We start from the raw sequence: 21,296 nt of genomic DNA, 5'->3' as shown, positions 1-21,296 counted from the left end.
ACGTCTTAATCAAGTATAAATAAGCGCTGTGCAGTTAACAGAAGAACTCAGAGAATGACAGCTGTCAAACAAGTAATGTTTTCTCAGGAGCTCAATTTTATTTTGAATAGTCTAATAGATGTCTGGGCTCTCAGCCAAGAAACATAATGTGAATGGTCTGGTGTGGTCAGGACTGTATTGTTCAAAGTGTAGTTGGCAAACCTGAATAGTCTGGTGCATATTAGCAGCCAGCTGTGGAGTTCAAAGTTCATCAAATGGAATTTTTTTTTAATGAGTTGAAAATGTGCAGGTCCTCACACATTGGGAAGGTTGGAAGTGGGCAGCTGGACCCGGTTGATATTGATGCAAGTTTTGCTGCAGATCTTTAACTCAGCTAAGACGTTAGCAGCCCACTTCAGAGATTCTTAACTGGACAGACCAGCCCGAATTACACTCAGAGCCTGGCAACCAAAGGGTTTTCCCAGAAGATAATGAAATTGATTCCTGAAGTGTCTGGAACTGCAGGAATGGAAAGGAAGCTTTAAAAAAACCCTCTCCACGATCATAGAATCCCTATGGTGTGGAAACAGGCCACCTGGCCCAACAAATCCACACTGACCCTCTGAAGAGTATCCCATCCTGACATCCCCCTACCCTATTACTTTACATTTTCCCTGACTAATACACCTAACCTACACATCCCTGAACACTATGGGCAATTGAGCTTGGGTCAGTTCACTTAACCTGCACATCTTTGGATTGTGGGAGGAAATCGAAGCATCCGGAGGAAGCCCGCGCAGACATGGAGCGAATGTGCAAACACCACACAGGCATTCGTCCAAGGCTGGAATTGAACCCGGGTCCCTGGTGCTGTGACCGCAGTGCTAACAACCTGAGCCACCATGCCACCCTGGCATGAGGCCATTGTTCCAAGCCCCACAGGGTTTTGACGCTTACTTGCAGGTCCTGCTGAGGAACTGCACAAATACTTATGAAGTACAGCGGAAAGAGTCAGGCTTCTTAAAATAAGATTGATGGAAGTGGATGAGGAAGTGAACAGCTGGAATTAGTCCTTTAAATCTGGAGATACTGCCCAAGAGGTCTAAGGTCTAAGGCAGACTGAAAAAGTGAATGGCTTAGCACCAACAGAGGGTGAGGCTCACCACTCAAGCATTCTCCTACACAGCACTCCACAATGCACATACTTAACAGCTTCAATATTTCTCTTTGGTCATCTCTTCACCCCCTCTTGTGAACAGCCAACACTTGCCCTCAGTAGTAGTCCCCTTGTATCACTGCCATTCTACAAAAATATTGCCCTTCATTTCTTCACACCATTGCTTTCACATTCTCACAATTTGGCTTTTAGAGAGTTCACAACCTCAGGCTAAAGGTAGAGGATTGGGGAGGAATAGTGCTGGGCAGGAGCCTCCAATGATAACATCCTTGACGACGACTGGAAAAGCATGGTAACCCCTGACCTGCTGGAAAGGAGTCATTATTCTGACAGTTCCCGCAAATGCCAGCAAGGATTTACTGTGAAAACCAATGACTACTTTGATTGCTTACCCTGTCAGTTCCAGCATGTTTTAGCATTTTCCGCAAACCTGATGGATTAAGTCTGGTGCTGAGTCAGATCAGCAGCCCTCTAACCCAGGGTTACTTTTCAGGGCTTTACCATCGTCCACCATCCTGAACCCACCTCCCCTTGATAGCTAAATCTCTGCTCAATATCTACTAAAGGATACAAATATCATAATAGATTGAAGGGAGTAAACATATTAAAGAATAATATCTGTGGTTTCAATAATGATGAACCATTTAAGCATCACTAAGGATGCCAGTTTTTGATAACCATCCTTAATTGCTTTTGAATTAAATAGATAACTAATTAAAGGGCAAGTTAGAGTCAACAGTTTTGTTATGGATCTTGGAGTCATATGGTAAACACACCAGATTTTATTACCTTAAGGAAATTAGTGAACCAGATAGATTTTTAAACCAATGTTAGTAGCCACCGTTACAAAGTCCAATTTTATATCTACAGTTCATTAAGTGAATTTAAATTTCTACAGCTGGTATGGTGGGATTTGAAACCTGTTTCTTTGAGCTTTGTCAGGTGTTTCTGATTTCTAGTCCAGTGATATTATTTCTATGCTTTTATATATATCTTAATTAATCAAAATTTATTTAGCAACAGTTGCAACCAAAAAAAATGAAAATGATAGAAAAACTACAAAAAACGTTTAGATTGTCCGTGAGGCTGAATGAATTATGTGATATTGTTCCCTTTGTAAAATACGTGCTGGAACTATTAGCAGTCTTTATGTGAAAACCAGTTTGCATTCTTTTTTCAACTTTAGCCTTCATTTTAAATTTGCATTCTGTTAAAGTTAAATCACCTCAAGGGAGTAATTATAGCCTCACAACATGAAGAGCAATTTCTGGTTTAATATTGTTGCAGAAAAAAAAACAAACTGTACAGATAATTTAATAATACAGTAAATTTTTTGTGTCAAATTAAGAAAATATGTACCTGCACCCAGAGAGGTTCGAATGCATTGATTGGGTGAGTCAAGCCAAAGATCACTTTCTCATTCTCTGGCGCAAAAGTACCTGTTTCACCAAAGAGAAATAGACACAGCCATGCATCATTCTGCCCAATTCTCCATTTATTAAAATAAAGGAATGTTAATAGCATTAAATATTCATTTTGCTGCTATATACTTGCTGTAGGTTATAAGCTAAGAAGTGTGTTGCTTCCTAAGTTTGATCATTACACCCTGGGAGAAACTCCGAAAAACACAAAAGTATTTTTAATGGATTAATGTCAGTGCAAAATAAGAATCCATCAGAACATTTTTAAAATGCTTAATGCTTTTCAAATGTAACAACTGGACTGTAGTGACTATTCCAGCCAGTTTACACACCAACACGATTCAAATTATCCAGTCTGTGAAGACTTGGTGAAATCAGCAATGATGTATCATCTATATTATTGTGTTTAACTTGATGAATCACTATCACATAAACATGAATGAGGCTATTTACATACACTTCATGTTGGCTTGAACATTTCTGATTCTAGAGCTCTGGAGTTGGAGATGCTAGATGAAAATCTCCTTGCTACCATTGATTCCAGAAGAACTTCCTGTCAGTCACATATCCTGCTTTTCCTGTTTTGTCATACCACTTTGCCTCCTTTTTTATGTCCTTTTCTTCTTCCCTCTCCTTATCTCATTGTCTCCTTTACATTTTTCTTCTATCACTAGTACAACTACTCATCATCTGTACAGACCTAGCTCCTCTCTCATGGTTTGCCAAGCATTACCCCCTCTGACACACATCGTCCTCTTTACCTCCTTCCTGTGCTATAGTCTTTCCCCTAATTTGATTCATTCCAGGCCTCTGTCTTCCCTCTATCTTCCTTACATCTTCCCCTCATTCCTCTCATTGGGGGTGGCACAGTGGTTAGTACTGCAGTCTCGCAGTGCGAGAGACCGGTGTTCGAATCCAGTCTCGAGCGACTGTCTGCGTGGGTTTCCCCTGGGTACTCCAGTTTCCTCCCTTAATCCAAAGATGTGCAGGCCAGGTGAACTGGCCATGGCTAAATTGCCCATAGTGATCGGTGCATGAGTAGGGGAATGGGTCATGGATGGGTTACTCTTCAGAGGGTCGGTGTGGACTTGTTGGGCAGAAGGGCCTGTTTCCATACTGTAGGGAATCTAATCTAATCATTCCTTTACTTGATGGTCCTCATAGAGGCCGGTTATAAATCCTCCTATTAGCTCAAATGCATTCCTCCAGAAAGGCCTCAAGAAAGCCAACTTCAAGGCTTACGTGGCTGAACTAAAGCAAGTAAAATTTTAATTCTCACCAAATGTTTTTAAAAATGTTGAGTTCAAATTAATATATCACGGGTGATCTGCATTCTTGTCCTCAACCCTCTGGTTTAAAATGTCATATGCACTCCAAACAAAAGGAATCTACAGAAATGCTCAGCCTCAAATCTGTCACCTTCTTCTGAGACCTTCTCTCAATGTGGTCCAGACTTTTCACGTTCTTGACATACTCATGTATTCCTGATCCCATATACTCTCTATTGCAAAGGTCACATATTTACTTCTCTACTTTCTATTGTAGTCCTTATCTGAACCAATCTCTTGCTGCCAAAATTCTTATACACACCTTGTCACATCTAGAACCAATTATTCCGATGTTCCCCTTGGGATCTTCTCATCCTGCATCCTCCATAGGTGTAGATAGGAGCTCTTCAGTCTACTCTACCATTTAAAACAACCAAGCTGATCAAACATCCTGGCGCCTTTAACTGACCCAGAACTCTTTACACCATTAGTAGTCAGTAATCTATCAATCTCTACTTTAAATATGCTCAAAACCTGAGCTTCCATAGCCTTCTGGGGTAGAAAATTCCAAAGATTCACAGCCATTTGAGTAAAAGAATTTATCCTCATCTCGGTCCTAAGTGGCAACCCCTTTATTTTTAAATTATTCCCCTTGACAAACTAGTTTTAACTCAATCCCAACAACACTAGATATTTCCTTGCTGGAATATTAATCTTGTTCAAACGTAATCTGTCTTGGTCCAGATTGGTACCAATGACATAGGTCAGAATAGGGATCAGATCCTGAAAGCAGAATTCAGGGATTTAAGAAAGAAATTTAGACAATCAGACCTCAAGAACAGTAATCAGGATTACTCCCAGTGCTACATGCAGAAGAACAGGAGGATTGGCTGATCAAAGGAATATGACATAGGAAACCATAGCAAACCCACACAGACACGGGGAGAATGTGAAACTCCACACAGACAGTCGCCCAAGGCTGGAATCAAACCTGGGAGCCTGGCGCTTTGAGGCTGCAGTGCTAACCACTGAGCCACCGTGCCGTCCCTTTTTTTCATTGATATTCCTTGCCCGGTTTTATCCCTCTATGAGCTATGTATGGTGTGATCTGTCTGTACTGATTAGATTAGAATTTTAGTTTACTTTGACTTGATTTGAGTTTGCTCCCTTTTTGTCATGCTCCTTAATGTAATGACCTCACCTGCCTCACAGCCCTGTCCCAATTCTTCAGAAAACCTCTACAGCAGTTCTCCAACTGTGAATTTGACCAGCCAATCCTCCTGTTCTTATGCATGTAGCACTAGGAGTAATCCAGTGCTTGAGATCAGATTGTTTAAATTTCCTTCTTAAATCCCTGAATTCTGCTTTCAGGATCTGATCCCTGTTCTAACCTATGTCATTGGTACCAATCTGGACCAAACTTCTAAGAGAACCTTCCCCTCCCCCATCTTCCCCCCCTCGCAAATGATATCCTGCACTTGCTCCACAACATCCTTGGCCCGAGAACCAGGGAGACAACGCTTCTTCCTGCAGACACACTTCATGCCATAGAAATGTCTGTCTGATCCTCTGATTATGGAATCCGCTAACACTATTGCTCTTCCATTCTTCTTCCTCCTTCATGTACAACCAAGACCCTGTGCTGCCAAGGTCTTGGCTTTGACAGCACTCCCCTGAGGAACCATTGGTGCTCCATTTTGGAAACTAATTACAGCAATCAGCAAGCACAAGGAACTCAGGGAACTCCTAAACTATGTGTCCAGTTCTCCTAGGTTGCCTGATGGTCACCACTGCCTTCTATGCCTGCTAGTGTTGAATTCGTGGTATGATAACCTTCCTACACATTCTATGTATGTAGTTCTCTATCTCGTGACTGCACAACAGAGACTCCAGCACTACTCAAGTTCCAAAACCCAGAGCTCAAGCTTGTGCAGCAACTGGCATCCCTGCAGATATATTTGTTAGAGACTTATTTAATATCCATGCATTCACACATCGTGCAGGATATACACTCTACTTGGTTGAGGTAACCTGCCATCCTATAACTGCTTGTTACCCTTAGAATACGTATAAACTTACTATAAAACCTAGCTGGAAACCTGATTTCACTTATGTTAACTTTATTTTCTTCTGTTTGACTTTATTATTTTAGTTTACTTTGACTTGATTTGAGTTTGCTCCCTTTTTGTCTTGTTCCTTAATGTAATCTAAGAAGTTACTCCTCACAAATCAAATTTTTATCAGTCTTTGGCTATTTGAACTCACTCCCTGACAGAAGCTTCTCACCAAACAATGCATTTACAGTAGTCCTATGATGTTACTAATTGATCTTTGGTCAGATTCAGTCAAGTTGTTGCCAAGTCACCTGGCTGTCTGACAGTGACTGCTCCTGAGGTATGCATGAAGGTCTCGATATTAACTGCTGCCTCAGTACAAGTGTACACTGCAAGTCCTACTGTTTTGCAGTCACCTGGTCTTCCTCCCTCTCTCATTCTTTCCATAAACTTCAACTAACACTGCAAGAGATCTAACACAGCATTACCCAGGGTTAATACTAGTTTACTTAAGTGACAAATTATACTTTTTTGCAAAAAAACAACTTCAAGTTCAACAATTAAGATGAGACAAACTGCACAAATGGGAGAACAATGAAGGTGACATCACTGAGTGCATCCAAGAAAGAGGCTTTATTAAATATTAAAGGCTTCGAGTATTTGGGGAGAAAGCAGAAATAACATTGAGCTAGAAGATTGACCATAATCATATTGAGAGGTTCTACCCCTGCTTCTAATTCCTACGTTATCGGATTAGGTGGGAAAATAACCTAAATATAGGACAAGAAATAATCAATATAAAAATAAAGTTAATGTGACAGCTGTGTAATGGAAATAGTGACAAAATTGGTTTCCTTGAAGTACATAAATAGGTTTTATTTATAACATTTTTAATTCTTATTTCATACATTGAATAAATTGTTGATTCAAATGACAGAAAAAAAGGATGTTCGCAGGAAGTTAGACTTTTGAGTAAAGAAGAAAATTTAAATGGCACAGATTATTTTGACTTGGATATGAACAGTTTTAGTTGCATGTCTTGAGTAGAAGACGGCTTTAAAGGAAGGAGATTTCCCAGATAACTTCGTGCAGAGTCTGGTCAATCATTCATATTGGCAAAAAAGTAATATAAGTGTGGGGCAGGCAATTGCTTTGCACAGGTCCCAACAATAGCCTATTTATAAGTAGTGTCTGGTCATACTCAGGAAGACAGTTAACACCCCCGTGTCAACATTTTTAAAAGAAATTTTGTAGCTAAGGAGCCAAAGGCTTTTCAAAAACACAAAGGACACAGATACAAAAAACGCCTGTCAAGAGCAAAGGGCAAGAAAATAGTGCTTTTCCATCAAGTAAATGTCCCACCCAATGGACTGAAACACATATGTTCTTTATTTCTGTAACAGTACATGAACAGAAAATTAACTGATAAATGGAATTCATCATACTCAAATGTTTTCTATGTTTTGTCTACTTGGAATAAAACAACTTATGCACCAAATCAAACAATGCCTTTCCTTATGTTAGCTCAGTCAGCTGCATAAAACCCAAAGGATTAGAGGATTAGAAGATTCGTTCCTACATACCAATGCCTGCAGATGCAGTGCATTGTGAATCCATAAAAGATAGCCAGGCAGTTCCAGGGAGTGACTGACCCCCAGTGAGTACTACAGGCAGGGAATGAGAACAACGTTTTCAAAACTTCAGTACAAGTGTGATCAGATATTTGGTGTCAATTGGGGCAGGACTTCATTGAGTTACCATTTTCTGTCTTTATTTTTATATTTACATCTCCAAATATTTGAGATATTAGATCAATTCAAAATTTCAAAACTGAGATTGATGGACGTTTGATTGACAAGGGCCAGGATATTGTCAGGCTGACCGGAGGTCTTCCCAACATGGAACCAATAAGGACATGTCCATCAGTTCCATGAGGAAGGCCTGATGGAATCAAATGCCAAACAGATATTTTATTGGCTGCTCTCGAGCCATCCTATCCACCAATCAGAAATCAGTAGATCATCAGTACTCCAGGAGCCAGCAGGAGTAAGAGATGCTGCTGGCACTGCAGCAGTCTGATGTCCAGATCATGAAGGAATCCAAAGCAAAAATCATACAATTAGGGTCATGGGAGAGAGCTGTGAGGTGGGTCAATGGAAGGCCAGTTGGATAGTATGAATGCTTCAAACCTCTAGTGGAAACAAATGTGTGTACTTAACCTTTCCTTTCCTCAAAAGACAACCCACTTGTTCCAGGTATCAATCTGGTAAACATCTTCTAAACTGCCTGTATTACATTTAAAATCTTCTTTAAATAAGAAGAGCCAAACCAAACACATTCAAGATTTGGTCTCACCATTGCTTGATCTGACTGAGGCATAACTTACTTACTTCTATGTTCAATATCTCTCATATTAAGGACCGCATCGATTTACCTTCGTAATTAGTTGCTATAACTGTACACTACCTTTTGTCACTAATGCTGCAAAACAATTTGATCCCTCTACACCTTGAAGTTCTGGCGTCATTAGCCATTCTAGTAATACTCTATTTTCTATTCTTCCTACCAAACTTCATATTATATTTCATCTGTCATATTTCTGTCCATTCACTCAACATGTTGTGACGAATTAAGTGTCATCATCTTCACTCGAGAAGTAGCATCAGTCAAACTAGTAGGGTTAAAGGCAGATAAGTCCCCTGCCCTGATAACTTGTATTTTGGGATCCTAAAATTGAATTGAATTGAATTTATTGTCACATGTACCGAGACACAGTCAAAAGCTTTGTCTTGCGAGCAATACAGGCAGATCACAGAGTTAAGTAGCATAGATAAGTAAATAATAGGTAAACAGCGGCAAAAACAAAAATACAGCTATGGGTGAATGTTAAGAGTTTGTTGGTCTATTTGGTATTCCAACAACAGCAGGGTAGGAACTGTTTCGAAACTGACTAGTGCATTTGTTCAGGCTTCTGTACCTTCTCACCAATGGTAGAGGTTGTAGAAAATCATTGTCAGGGTGGATTGGACCTTTGAGAATGCTGGAGACCTTTCCTTAACAGCAGGGCTGGTAGATGGATTCTATAGATGGGAGGTTGGCCTTTATGATTGTCGGGGCTGAGTTCACCACTCTCTGTAACTGTCCCTGATCTTGAATGGCACAGTTGCCATAGCAGGTAGTGATACATCCAGACAGAATGCTCTTGATGGCGCACCTATAAAAGTTGGCAAGGGTATTCGCCATCATGCCAAATTTTCTCAGCTGCCTGAGGAAGAAGGGACATTGTTGGGCCTTTGTAACAAGTGCGTCCACATGAAGAGTCCAAGAAAGCTTGTTGTGGATGGCCACTCTCAGGAGCTTGACACTCTCCACTCATTCCACCTCTGTGCTGTTAATGTGTAGGGGGGCATGAGTAACATCCCGGCAAAAGTTAATAATGAGATCCTTGGTTTTGCCGGCATTGAGAGCTAGGTTGTTCGCAGTGCACCATTTTTCCAGGTCTTCCACCTCCCATCTGTAGTCTGTTTCATTACCATCTGAGATTCGACGACTAGAATGGTGTCATCAGCAAACTTGTAAATGGCATTAGTCTGGTATTTGGCGACACAGTCATGGGTATACAATGAATACAGTAGTGTGCTGAGTACGCACCCCTGAGGGGCTCCAATGCTGAGTGTTAGTGAGCATGAAATGTTATCCCCAATCTTTACTGATTGTTGTCTGTGGGTCAGAAAACTGAGGATCCAGTTGCAGCGAGTGGGGCTTAGTGCGAGATCACTAATTAATCAATCTCGTGGGGATAATAATGTTGAAGGCTGAATTGTAGTCAATGAGTAGTATTCTTATGTAGCTGTTCTAGGTGTCAATATGTTCTAGGGATGAGTGAAGGGCAAGTGATATGGCATCTGACATGGAAATGTTGTTCCAATAGGCAAACTGGAGTGGGTCAAGAGTAGTGGGGAGGCTGGAGTTGATTAATGCCATGAATAGGCTTTCAAAGCAATTCATGATCACTGAAGTTATGGCCACGGGGTGATAGTCATTGAGACATTGAGACATCATCTCAAATTTTCTTAAAATGGCAACTGGAATAAATAGGAATGATGTTGGCCCTCTTGAAACAGGCAGGGACAATGGCCTGCTGCAGGGAGAGGTTGAAGATGTCCGAGAAGATCTCTGCTAGTTGATCTGTGCATGCTCTAACTGCACGGCCTGGTACTCCGTCTGGTCCCATTGCTTTCCTTGGATTCACATGACTGAAAACTGATCTGACCTCTGATGCAATGACTGTTGGGAGAGGTCTCTCAGGACTTATCGGAATAGGTATTGCCTCTCCGCTGAAAGCTCAAAGCGAGCATAGGTGTTGAGATGATTTGGGAGGGATGTGTCATCATCTGTCATCTGTTATCTTGCACTGTCTCTTTTTTGAACCTGTGATGTCATTCAGTCTTTGCCATAGTCGCCGGGTGTCTGTCTGGGTGTCTAGTTTGGATCTGTATTGGTCCTTGGCTGTCTTAATGGCTCAGCGAAGGTCATACTCAGATTCCTTATAGTTGAGTGGGTCTCCTGATTTGAAGGCCTCACACCTGGTTTTTAGCAGGTTCTGAATGTCCTGAGTCATTCAGCGTTTCCTATTGGGGAACACCCGGATTGACTTCCTTAGAATGCAGTCTAAGTACAACGCATTTATTCTTTCCCCTCTATCTACTTAGGTTGAGACTTAAATCTCTTGAGACAAGTCTCTTATAAATTTGTCAGAGATGATTTAGCTTTGATGAAGCCATGCTGACGCTACTTGATTAGATTATGAGTTTGCAAATGTTCTGCTATTACTTCTTTAATAATTGAGCTGCAGATAAATGTGTTGCATTTAGACTTCCAGAAGGCATTCGTCAAGGTACTTCAAAAAAGATTAAATCAGAGGAGCCCTCAGTGTTGGAAGTAGTATGTTAGCATAAATAGGGAAACAGAAAGTGAATAAGGTGGTTCTTTTCCAGGTTGGTGACCTGTGACCAGTGGGGTTCCACAGGGATCAGTGTAGGGACCACGACTTTTTGCAATATATATTAATGACTTGGATGAAGGAAGTGAATGTACTGTCTCTGAATGTACTGTCACCAGTTTTAGAGACAACGTGAAATTAGGCGGAAAGGCAGGTTGTGAGAGGGATACAAATAGTTTGCGGAGAGCTATTGATGGGGTAAGTAAGTGGGCAAAAAGTTGGCAAGTGGAGTGTAATATGGGAGATTATGAAGTTGTTTATTTTAGAAGAACAGACTATTTTGTAAATGGAGAAAAAACTGTCGAAAGCTGAAACACAAATGGACTTTGGTGTAATTCTGCATGGAACACAAAGCTAGCACCCAGATGCAGCAGGTAATCAGGAAGGCTCATGAAATATTGACCCTTATTTCAAAAGGATTAAAGTATGAGTGTAACTGCGCAAGGTACTGGTGAGACTGGAGTAGTATGAGCAGTTTTGGTAACCTTGTTTAAGGAAAGATATTTCATTGAAAGCTGTTCAGGAAGGGTCACTTGGATGATCCGAGGTATGGAGGGATTGTCTTATGAGCAAAGTCTGAACAGGCTGGGAAGCTACTCATTAGAGTTTATAAGAATGAGAGGTGATCTTATTGACAATATATAGGATTAACACCAAACTTGATAAGGTAAATGCTGAGAGGATATTTTCCTCATTAGAGAGCCCAAGACGAACAGGTATAGTTTCAGAATAAAATGGAGCCAATGTAAAACTGAGACGCAGAGGAATTTCTTCTTCTAGAGAACTGAGAGTCTTTGGAACTTCTTGCCACAGTGGGGTACAGCATCCTTGTTTTTACTTAAGGCTGAGATGGATAGATTCTTGATCAATAGGTGAATTAGGGGATATGGGGAAAGAGCAGCAACGTGGCTGTGAGGAATATTGAATGGTTGAACAGGTTGAGGGCAGTAGAATGACCTCCTGCTCTTCTTATTTCTTAAAGTCTATCTACAGTCTGATCTGAACATTTTATTTCTTTACTTTTCTAATTTATTCCTATGATCTGTAATGCTGGACTTTTTATTTCTTTATTTTTCTTTTGCTTTTCCCCTAAAAAAATTGTATTAAAGAATCTGTACCAAGGTACCTTGGTACTAAGATGGTGTCATAAGTAGCGACTTGGAAACTTTTCACTGTACTCAGTTGAGTACTTGTGACAATAAAGTTAATTCTAAGTCTTTAACTAATGTGTGTAGGAGTGTAAACCCCTGACCGGGGACAAAGGAGGCAGACACGATACAGCCATGAGGCAGATTTTTATTCAAGAAAGAACTGGCTACTACAGGGAGAGCGCCAAAGAATCTTCCCCGAATCTGGCTTTGACTTAATCGGCAGTTCAAATTGGAAGAAAGATCAATGACGCACTTTGATTTTCAGCATTTTTATACATTTTGTGTTACAATAATCACATACAGCATGGTCACTGCGTTCTCCCCCCTTATTCAATACACCCAATCCCGTGAAACATCTAATCAATGATGGGCAGTACCAGGTTCCCATGATCTCATGGTGTTTAACAAACATTATAATCATCAGGCCTTGGGATCTTTCTATGCATCCTATTAATTCAAATTCCAAAGTTGCTGCTTACACACCTTTGGGTCTGCCTCAGTCTTGCTTATCTCTAAGGACTGCTTGAATTCTGTTATTCGTTGTATTCCATGAACAATGTCTATCAACTTCTATTATTCCTCTTATATTTTCCACTGTCCCAATGATATATATGTATAAAAAACATAAGAGACAGTCGGTTTTAACTAACTGCTATAAGGTTCATAATATTAATTTCTCATGACAAAGTTAATTGTACTTTTTAACTAAAGGTTGCAAACAATCTATTGTGTTCAGAACATGCCAGGCATCTTTTTAGAGTTCAGTGTTTCCCGAGACTCACTTTCACATTTAGGTTTAAATGTTTTTCCCCAAATGCTTCCATTATACTTTAGTTATATGTATCTATATTAATCTATCTCTATGATTTTCTGAAGAATCTTGAACTAGAGCCTATTTCTTAGTATTGTGAATAACTTCAAAAAAACAAATCATTATTGTAAAATAACTTTAGCTGTTGTTTTCATAGCTGCTTAATGAGTTAGGCTGACTGATTCATGGACTGAGATTTACACCCCTTGTATGAACTAATGCTGTTCACCTAATGGGGACATCATCTTTTCATTAATGAAGTGTGAATCAATCACTTGTCGTATTTAACAAGCTTGTGTCTATCCTTACATATCCTCTTGTCAATCTGACTTGGAAGGTTCCTGTAGGACCTCCCATCTACCTTGGAATAGCCCTGTTCAAGGGATGTTTCACTGAAAGCCAAAACAGCCTGTTTAATTCTGCTTATCCCTTTTTAGCCATTTTGTCTCTTAATCCTGGAGCAGGCTGTTTCATTCTCTTTAAACCTTATAGACCATGTTGTGTCTTTCAAACATGGGCAGCCTTGCAACATTATTATTTTCTCTTCACAACTTACTTTTTTACATAGCTTTGTCTCGTCTATACGTTGAGCTACTAGGTCTTTCTTCCCTCATCTTAGCCCCTGTTATGAATTGTAAAAAGCTGAGTGCCCAAGGCAGACAAGTGCAGAAACCCATTTAGTACAACCTGTCAATCAGAAAAAGATGTGTTCATATACAGTTTGTTTTCTGACAGTCAGCCAACATTCTATCTCCCCTATACCTCACATTTGTGCAATAAACCTCTATGTTTCTACTTGTCAAATAACTTTCAGAAACCCAAGTATAATACATCTGCAATACTTGGGGGTATTGTACTTTATCCATAGCTCATGTTACTCCTTCAAAGATCTCCCTTAAATTGCTTAAACATGATTTCCCTTTCACAACACCAAGTTAAGTCTTCTCAATTATGTTGAGATTTCCTAAGCGTTTTCTAAGCTATAACTTCCTTAATGATGAATTCTAGCATCTTACCCACAACAAACACTAAGGTAAGTGAATTATGTTTTCTTGCTTCTGTCTCTCAAACTCCTTGAGTAGAGGGGCTATTTCTGATATTTTTCAGTCTCATGGAACCATTCTAGTATCTAGCAGGCTTTGGAAAATTAATGCCAACAAATCTGTGATCTTAATCACCAAACATTTTACGATTCTAGGATGAAGTCCATCAGAATCTGAGAGTTTATCAGCCCAGACCTTCATCAGTTTACTCAGTACCATTTCCTTAGTGATTGTAATTTTACTACATTCCTCTCTCCTTACCACCTCCTGAAATGAGGCTGCTTTTGGAATGTTTTTTTGTAGCCTCTATTGTGAGGACAGAAGCAAAATAGTTATTCATCTCATCTGCAATTTCCTTGTCATGGACTATTAAACTCCCATTCTTACTGTCTAGAAAACTAACACTTGCTTTACTTACATGTTTCAGTTTTAAATAGCTGTCAAAACCTGCTGTCCAGTTTACATTTTGAGATAGTTTCCTTTCTTCCTCCTGAAGAATCTTAAAGCGTTTTTTTTGTTGTTCTGAACGTTCTATCCAATCACCTGGCCTGTTGCTCAATTATGTGTCTTTTTCTATTTTTTTCTTTATTTAACCACAAATGGTAGGATCTCCATTTTGATTACTTTATTATAAAAAGGATAATCTTATTGAGTTTTTTGAAATTTCCCCTCAAACACTAGCTATTGTGTTTCAATTGATCTCTCTCCTAGCCGATTTATCTGCACTTCAGCTAGTTCAGATTTCCTGCCTACATGCTTGCCCTTATTTAAGTTTATAATATTAGTCTAAAATGAACTCTCCTCCCTTTCAAAATGAGTACAGAATTCTGTGATATTATGGTTGCTGCTAAGTAGGGGCTGTTTTTATTTGGAGATCATTGATTAATCCTGCCATATTATAACATTAAGTTTAGTATATCCTTCTACAAAAACAGAAGCTGCTGGCAAAACTCTAGGCCTGCCAGCGTCTGCAAGGTGAAAGCAGAGTTAACATTATGAATCTGGTGCCTCTGCATCAGAATGGTTAGCTAGAAAAAAGTGATATTTATGCTGAAGATGAGGTTGGGGGAATGCTGGGGGGTGGGGGGGAGGGGAGCAAATGGATGAAAATGAAGCTCAGAGAATAGACGGATAGAGAGAGAGAGAGAGAGAGAGAGATGGGGATATGAAAAGGGGAAGCCGATAAGGGATTACTGATAGTAGGTCTGGACAGAAAAGAAGCTGAACAAGTGATAATAAAAGCTGACAGTAAGAGAGAATGGAGTGGTTGTGCTGAAAGCAGCCAATGTCATGACAGACCAGGCTATGGGGATGGGTAAAAATCATCCAGCTCAAAAGTTATCAAACTCCATGATCAATTCTAGAGGCTACAGGATCCCTAAGTGGAAAATGAGATACTGTTCTTTGAGTCTCCTATTGTAGAGGATCAACCAATCTATTTGACCAGTCCTCATTTTATTCATGATACCTTTTTGGTAATTTTCTTGGTTTCAATTTGTTCTATCTGAAGATGATGTGTGATGTGGAGCCTTTGACTGGACAATGTTACTTCAAGAGATGTGGTTCCGGTGGGGCACTGGGTATGGAACCACCAACTACATAAACTGCCTTGGCATGGCCTTGGTTAAGCCTGTGGAAATTCTTCATGAGGATGCTCCTCACCTTTGGAGATAACATTTTCACATCAATTCTCTGTCCTTGGTTCATTATAAGTTCCCCAAATTGGAATATACTGCACTAGGAAGTGTGGGAGGAGAGGGTTTTTAGAGTGAAGGAGTGAGGGCAATGACAGTACAAGAATGCCACAGTTAATCTTCATGGCTCTTAAAAGTTTTCGTTAAGTGTGATCTTTGTTTTCAACTGTCTTACTATGTTCTACTCTAAATACAGTCCTGTAAAGTGAATTTTTGTTACAGAGAAGTGTCTTGCACAATGACCCAATGAATAGTCTTTGAGAAACTAGAATTTCTACCAAAATAGACCAGTGACTTTCACTTACCAAAAATCCTGTCCCAAATGATAAGAGTTCCAGCATAATTCTTGTCGATGCAGTAATGGTTCCGTCCTAAAGGAATGGGTTTGCAGAAACACACAAGTTATTTTAACAATTAGGCGTGTGAAATGACGTGTGAAGTGTGCGACTCAGTTATACAAGCTAAGCAAATACTAACAATTAAAATACAAGGTCAAGATAAGAGTGGTGCTGGAAAAGCACAGCAGGTCAGGTAGCATCTGAGAAGCAGGAAAATTGACCTTTTGGGCAGGAGCCCTTCATCAGGATTGAAAATAAATTAAAATACAAGGTCATGCCACAAACAATTTAACCATGGATTCTTCCCAATTGATATTCAACATGCAACTATATTTATACAAATGTGCACTTGATCTTCTAAATCAATTGCAGTGGCAGTTAGAGGCAATGAGTTTACAAGAGCAAGGGGATGTCTTGGATGACAGTTTCAGGAAGGTGGAGATACTGCCGATCCAGTCAAGTAGATGACTGACCGCTAAGAATGAAAGGTGGCCAGGTAGTGCAGGAGTCTCCTGTGACAATCCCCATTTCAAACAGGTATGCCATTTTGGATACTGTAGCAGGGGGATGGCCTCTCAGGGGAGTATAGCACTGATTGTCAAGTTTCTGGTATGGTGACTGACTCGACTGGTATGTCAGGTTCCAAGCAAACGATTGCAATAGGTAGCTCTCTAGTCTGGGGTACAGACAGATGTTTCTGCACCGTCAGCGAGACAATTGGTGGCTGGCTGTGTGAGGCAGCAGTGCTAACCACTGAGCCACCATGCCACCTAACTAACTGATTATTTTGTCAGTAGGCAAGGCAAGGACTGTGATTGCTCAGAGATTGAGCTGTATTATTGAGTAACGGAGCTAGTTTGCACAAGCTTTCCGAAAATATATCTTGAAGAAAGAAAAACCTCACATCGTTGAGACCAATGGTCCTTCTAAATGTGTACACACTGATCACTGTCAGTATGCAATACTGGCATTGAATTCCAGTTCCAAAACTTGTTAGTTCCAAAGAAAGTTAGAGGGAATGCTGGTTGAGACACTGCCAAAAGATGGTAGAAAGTGTGAAGCCAAACAACGTCTGTAATGGTTGCAGCTTCCAGAGGTAAAGCCCACAGAAAGCAAGGGCATTATGTGGATGTGTGATCTGTTACTCACACTACAACACTTTACTGTGTTCTCAGATCTTTGCAAGTCAGGTGGTGCGAAAGGACACTCGGCTCACCTGAGCAAGAAAACGGATTCCAGAGGCTAGAACGCAAAGTGGTTAAAGAGAAAGTGTGTTGGCAGAAACCACATAATGTACCCCAGAGAACTGCATCAGTGAAAGCACATACACAAAGTTAGCAGCAAGACAATCCAAGGTGAGGCACCAGAGTAGAGGAATCTTAAACCAAAAGGCGATTCAGCTTTCCACATTGTCCACACAATGTGCCGCATTTACAAAGTCAAATAGTTAATTTCTTTTGCCACTGCTAGTGTCACTTGCCCAAAGAAAACAAGCAAACACTGGCTCAAAACCAATGTCAACACAGAAACTAGCATAAACATCCTACCAGTCAGAGTCCTGAAGGAGTTGTATCTAAACTGTTGGAAGTCCCGTGTTGATTTTGGTCTTATGCCTGCCTTTGCTAATTTTCTTTGGCTATATGATAGCAATAGTGCCAAAATCTTTAACTGTTTGAGTTGCCCACATGGACAGCAAACTCTGAGCAACGTGGGCTTTGATGTGATTCATGACAGAATCAGACAAGAAGTCTGCAGAGACCTGTCTGATATTGGGAGCATTTTTGCTGCATCCTTCATACTTTTGCCAAGTGGCTAATTGAGTTTCTTACAATGAGTTGTCAATTAAAGGGACTTATAATTGATTAAACACCTTATTAATACCAGCACCCACCTCATCAATATTCAGTATCCTACGTTATCAAATGTGCTGAGTAAGCTGGACATTGTAAATTCTCATCACTGAAGTCTGACATCACCAAAGATCCTCAGACAGCACCTTCCAAACCCAGGGCCACTTCCATCAAGAAGGACAAGGGCAGCAGATACTGGGAATACCACCACCTATAAGTTCCCCTCCAAGCCTGCTGATGTTAGCTGTCTACTGGCAGCAACCAGCATGCCGCTACCACCCCCACCCCCCCAGACTGCTCGGTACTAAACAGAGTATCAAGGCTTGATGCTTGGACATCAGCCCCACGCACTCTTTGATCATGGACATTGGCACTTGATACTTGATAACTCCTCTTGACCACTGAACCTGTCCAATCCACTTGTAGGAAATAAAAAGAGTTGTATTGCAGAGTACACCAGGAGCTAACATTGAAAAACTACTGCAAGGATAGCTTGCACAGACAAACAGACACCTAGCTCTTGGATTTGACAAGGCTGCATCACAAGGTTGCATACTTGGTCTCTGAGCATTTGTTTGCTTAGTGGTTACTGCATAATCACACCCTCCATGCCTTGCCTTGCCAATTATCGCAGTCAATAAACCAGGCAGCTTCATTTTGATACTAAGCCATTCTCAATGAAGGGGACATGCATCTTGCTGTATAATCGTGTACTATATCATTCTGTATGTGGAAGGCAATCACAAACCAATGGAATTGACACAAGCTAGTGACAGGCACACAACATGGATTACAAGGACTTCTGGTAAATGGACATGGGCACACCTTCAATGTCTACTACAACCTGACCTCAAATGATAATTTCAGACACACAGATTACCAAATCCAAAACAGGAATGCAGAAATTCCATTCTACAATGTAGGCTTTGAGGAAGGTGTGCTCAAGGTCAATTGATGAGTTTTCATTAACCCAGATGCAACTAATTTTTGGAAGAAATGATGAATGGTCCATGACTGAAGAAACTGTAAAATAGTATAGTAGAAGGATGGCCTGATATGAATCAAGAGGTTCCAAACACACTCACAACATTTTGATCAACAGAGATGAACTAGCTATCTTTAGCGGTGCAATGTTTATAGGGAAAAAAGTACTCGAGCACAAACCTCTTTGACGTGACATATCGCACAGTGACATTAGGAACACATAGGCACAGAGCAAACTAGTGCCTAACATGGAATAATATGTATTGTTCAAATATCAAAAATGACATTGAACAAATAGTGTGAATGTGCAAAGGAAGTCAGAGTCACCAAAAACATTAACACAAGTAACTCAACACCCTTAATATTCCATCATTTCCTTGGTTCATATTTGTACCATTTATTGACCATATATGGTGATGATTTTCTTCTCATCACTGAGTACTTTTCTACATTTCCACTCGTCAGACAGTTGAAGGATACTTCAACAAGTACAATATTCAGTCTCGTCATGATCATTTCAGGGATCATGGCCAGGTCAGACAACAGGGAACAACACACTGGCAGCTCTTTCAGGTAAGTGTGTGTCATTTGGAGCATCAACCATATGATAACATCATGACATCATCACAGATCCAAAGCTCTCACCAAGCAAATGATTCACATTATTAAAGCGCTAATCATGAGTTACAGGGTAACAAAACAGGAACTGCATATTTCTATACCACTCTTAAGACCGAAAGCTCTGGATATGAGCTTAGCGTCATCAGCTCAGATCTTATTTGAAAGGTAAGATTTGACTGCTTGTCCAATTTTTCAGAGATACAAGACAAGCTTCTTGAAAAACAAGGAGAATGAAAATAGTACAAGACAGCCATGGAGGTAGAAAACTGCCGGATGTGCACATGGGACAGAAATGTAGAATCATCCATCCTACCCAGAGAACCTGGTTACCAGCAGAACTAGCCAAAAAGTACAGTATGAAGTTACAACATCTAACTGACCAACATTCAGTAGGAATAGAAGCTAACAGCAGGCAATTTAGAGTAGTCCAGTTGTGTGTACAACACAGGGTAGTTGCACAGAAAGTGCAAGTGTGGAAGACTATCAATGACAATATTCAATACAAAAAACAGACAAGATACTGCACCTACAAGTCAAGAACACCAAATTTAAAAATCCAGAAGTCAGGACGGTTATACCATCAAGGGACCTGGAAGGAATGTCAAACCTCCTAAACCTTAAACAAAATAAGACATTTCAGTTCTTAAATTCTTCACTCCTTATTCCTGTGAATAAAGATTTTTGCAACTACCGTAATGTACATTTACTTTCATTCTTAACACACATGACTTTATCACTGGAGAAAGAGATAGTTGTGGTAACATTTTAAGAATTGAGCATGGTAATGGGCCATCAACCAGAATGTATACCATGTAACTAGCAACCACTGTCATTCCAAGTTGCACATTGTAAATGAAAGTGTGTGTCGTTGTGTGTCACTGTAAATAATCTGTCTGCTGGGCAACCCGATGTTTAAGGAAACTGAACCTAAGTTATTTACCAGTCCTACTTTATTTAAATATACTACACCAGGCATCAATCCACCTATTCCGTGTTTAGTAGTTAATGTTATCAAACAGCCTTTTACCCTGTATTTGCCAATTTTCCTACTTCAGCGTCCTCAGCAAGTATTGAGATTGTGCTTGGACACAGTGAACTGAATTGCCTCAACCTCCTGCTTCTATGCAATGATGAATTTGTGCATTGATGCAGCTCCCATGGGAGTATTGTGTGTTTTGCTGGGTGTTCGATTACACAAAGGACATCACCATTACAGTGTACGCACAATGAGAGTCACTAGCATGGTGTCAGGGTTGAGAAAATAATATTTATAAAGATAAACTTGAGGAAGCTTTTTAGAAGTACTCAAAATCTGAACAGCTTTAGTCAATATAAATAAGGAGAACATTGATGCACTGAGAAGTATTGGTTACTAAAGGGGACATGTTTACAGTAATTATGAGAAGAAGCAAAGGTGGGAGGGGGAAATAAGAATTTTTTTAATACAATGAGCTATGGTTTGGAATGTACTGTTCATGAAAGTGCAAGGAGATTCAAACATGCCTTTTAAAAACAACTGGATCAAGAATTTAAAGGGAAGTCAATTGCAGGACTATCGGGAAACAGCCAGGGAATGGGACTAATTGAATAGGTATTTCAAGAGCTCATATCGGTATGATGAGCCAAATACTTTCCTTCTGTGCACTACGTTTCTTTATCCAATGGAGTGCAATAAGCTGACAGTGAATTTGTTTTGAGTTTCATGAAATTATGTGGATTTTATAGTAAACAGGTAAAGGTTGTTTCCCCTGATTCGGGGTCAGCAACAAGGGAATCCTCAATTTAAAATAGTTATTCAGAGAGGAAAAACCTCAGACAGCGACTTACTAGAGCATGGAGTGTTTTGGCACAGGAAGGCGAAAGCCATTACTATTTTTCAGGGTAAATTGGATTACGACTGAAA

General features: G+C 40.1%; 1 protein-coding gene across 1 annotated transcript in view; it reads right to left on the bottom strand.

Moving 5' to 3' along the window:
- Positions 1–21,296, bottom strand: part of agmo (alkylglycerol monooxygenase) — a 365,321-nt gene that overhangs the window by 115,474 nt on the left and 228,551 nt on the right. Inside the window, exons 7-8 of the mRNA XM_072575376.1 lie at positions 15,906–15,971; positions 2,516–2,595 (exon numbers count right to left, since the gene is read on the bottom strand). Of these exons, the coding sequence (XP_072431477.1) occupies positions 2,516–2,595; positions 15,906–15,971 (146 nt within the window). The remainder of the gene's footprint in view (positions 1–2,515; positions 2,596–15,905; positions 15,972–21,296) is intronic.

This window comes from Chiloscyllium punctatum, chromosome 8, assembly GCF_047496795.1.
Source record: "Chiloscyllium punctatum isolate Juve2018m chromosome 8, sChiPun1.3, whole genome shotgun sequence".
In the NCBI taxonomy this organism is placed as follows: Eukaryota; Metazoa; Chordata; class Chondrichthyes; order Orectolobiformes; family Hemiscylliidae; genus Chiloscyllium; species Chiloscyllium punctatum.
The sequence above is the reverse complement of the archived record's forward strand: the minus strand, read 5'-3'. Positions and strand labels throughout refer to the sequence as shown.